The sequence below is a fragment of the Mastomys coucha genome, unplaced genomic scaffold (genome assembly GCF_008632895.1).
Source record: "Mastomys coucha isolate ucsf_1 unplaced genomic scaffold, UCSF_Mcou_1 pScaffold21, whole genome shotgun sequence".
In the NCBI taxonomy this organism is placed as follows: domain Eukaryota; kingdom Metazoa; phylum Chordata; class Mammalia; order Rodentia; family Muridae; genus Mastomys; species Mastomys coucha.
The window spans coordinates 57,715,295-57,717,108 of record NW_022196904.1 but is presented as its reverse complement, the minus strand read 5'-3'; the positions used below and the strand labels follow the sequence as shown (position 1 = coordinate 57,717,108).

Genomic DNA, 1,814 nt, shown 5'->3' with positions numbered 1-1,814 from the left:
AAAAAAAAATCCAACATCTACATGTAAAATAATAACTAACATGTAAGTAACTAGGAGAAACTTTAGGACAGCCCTTCTAACAACCAGAAGAGTCAGATGTTGGGAATGGAAGGGTGTGTGCTTGTAACAGCAAGGGAAACTGCTAAGTGGGGAAAGGGACCATCTCTGAGAGGAGGGGATGCTCACCTTGGGTGTGAAAAGGATTGGCCAACATGAAAGGGTCTAAGAATTGATTTTTGATTCAGTTGAATAGTAAGCAAAGGTGTGAATGGTAAGGTCACAGAAGAGAAAATGTGAATGACCAGTAAACATCTCCAAAGGTTATAAACTAGAAAGCATGCTGTGGGTTTCCATCAGTCAGACCTGCCAGATTGAAGTGATTGATAATTGCGACTGTACAAGCAACTGCCACCCTGTTGTCTTTGGACAGTACAGCTCACAACTTCTCTGTATTTATAGCTGTGTTTCTGTGGCTAGCAGTTTCCTTTAGGGGAATATTATGTTCAATGAAAATTTCTGTACCTAAGGATATGTTGCTTTTATTGTAATGTCGTGTGAGAGGAGGGAAAACTGAAAAAGCTGAGATGAATGCAGTAAATTCCAGCCTCATCTATGGAGTAAATTCTTTGTACAGTGAGACTCTGTCTTAAGAAGAGGAAAGTAATTCAGAAGTTCTGTCAACATAAACTTGGTACTTACTAAAAAAGGTGTAAGCAGAGCTTGCAGCAAGCTTTACAGATGTTGTGAAGGAGGACTGCTGTAGAGGTAGCCGTGCTATGAGTGATGCACCTGTATTCCAGCTGCTTCTGTGTCTCTGGCCAGGGTTGAGTAAAGAACCTGGGTCAGCATCAACTCAGTTTGACAGGAAGCTGGCAGCTCAGCCACTGCCACCACCACCCTGAATTGTTGTATATGACCTGTGAATGCCTTGTAACCTGGCCTGAAGCCTTAGCTCATGGCTGACGCCCCTGTGCTGTGTCTTTATGCAGCTGTGGCATCCCCATCCAATTGTCAGAGGTGAGGCTGCTGACCTTTTCATCTGGGCAGCTGACCGTCTTCCTCCCAGCAGAGGTGAAAGCAATAGGCACAGAGAACGATCATGTCCTGCCTCTGCAAGAACTGACCATGCGTAGTCTCTACCGCACCTACCACGGGCTTTGGAAAGGTAAGTTTGTGGGTCTTCTCTGCTGTCTCAGTCAGGAAACAAATACTTGTCTTTTATCCTGTCTGCTTTGGTTTTCATCTCTCTCTCTCTCTCTCTCTCTCTCTCTCTCTCTCTCTCTCTCTCTCTTTAATTACGACAGCATACACATTTCACACTAAATTTACCATCTTAACCAAGTGTAAAGTTTCTTGGTATTGAGTATGTTAGTGGCCTTCCTGTCTCAGCCCCCCATGAAGCTTGTTAAGTTTTAATATTTTCAGCACTGGTTCCTTTGACACCCCATGCAGACACACGGAAGCATTTATTAAAATGTGGTCTTCATTGCAAAGGATAGCAGTTCCCAGAAAAACTACAAGTTAGAAAACCTGGTATGTGTGTGGTGAAGTGAAAGGCAAGCAGTGTCACATGTCTCCTCCAGAAGAGCCGGGCTTGACTCTGTCTCCTAGGACCCAGGAACTGTAAGGAGGAATCCCAAAAGCCTTTGTCAGCATTAGCATGCAGACTGATGCTTCTCAGGAAAGGGTCTATATTGTATTAGGCATTCATTGTTCGGCACATATCAGAACGAAGCACATCAAGAAAGCACTGGCTGGGACTGGAGCTGGAGCTGGGGGCTGGGACTGGAGCTGGGGGCTGGGGCTGGAGCTGG

The 1,814-nt window shown here is 45.0% G+C and overlaps 1 protein-coding gene across 3 annotated transcripts in view; it reads left to right on the top strand.

Moving 5' to 3' along the window:
* Nucleotides 1–1,814, top strand: part of Lrrc28 (leucine rich repeat containing 28) — a 125,329-nt gene that overhangs the window by 105,620 nt on the left and 17,895 nt on the right. For all 3 annotated transcript variants that reach the window (XM_031386954.1, XM_031386953.1, XM_031386955.1), the window contains one exon: nucleotides 990–1,165. In XM_031386954.1, coding sequence (XP_031242814.1) covers nucleotides 990–1,165 — 176 coding nt within the window. The remainder of the gene's footprint in view (nucleotides 1–989; nucleotides 1,166–1,814) is intronic.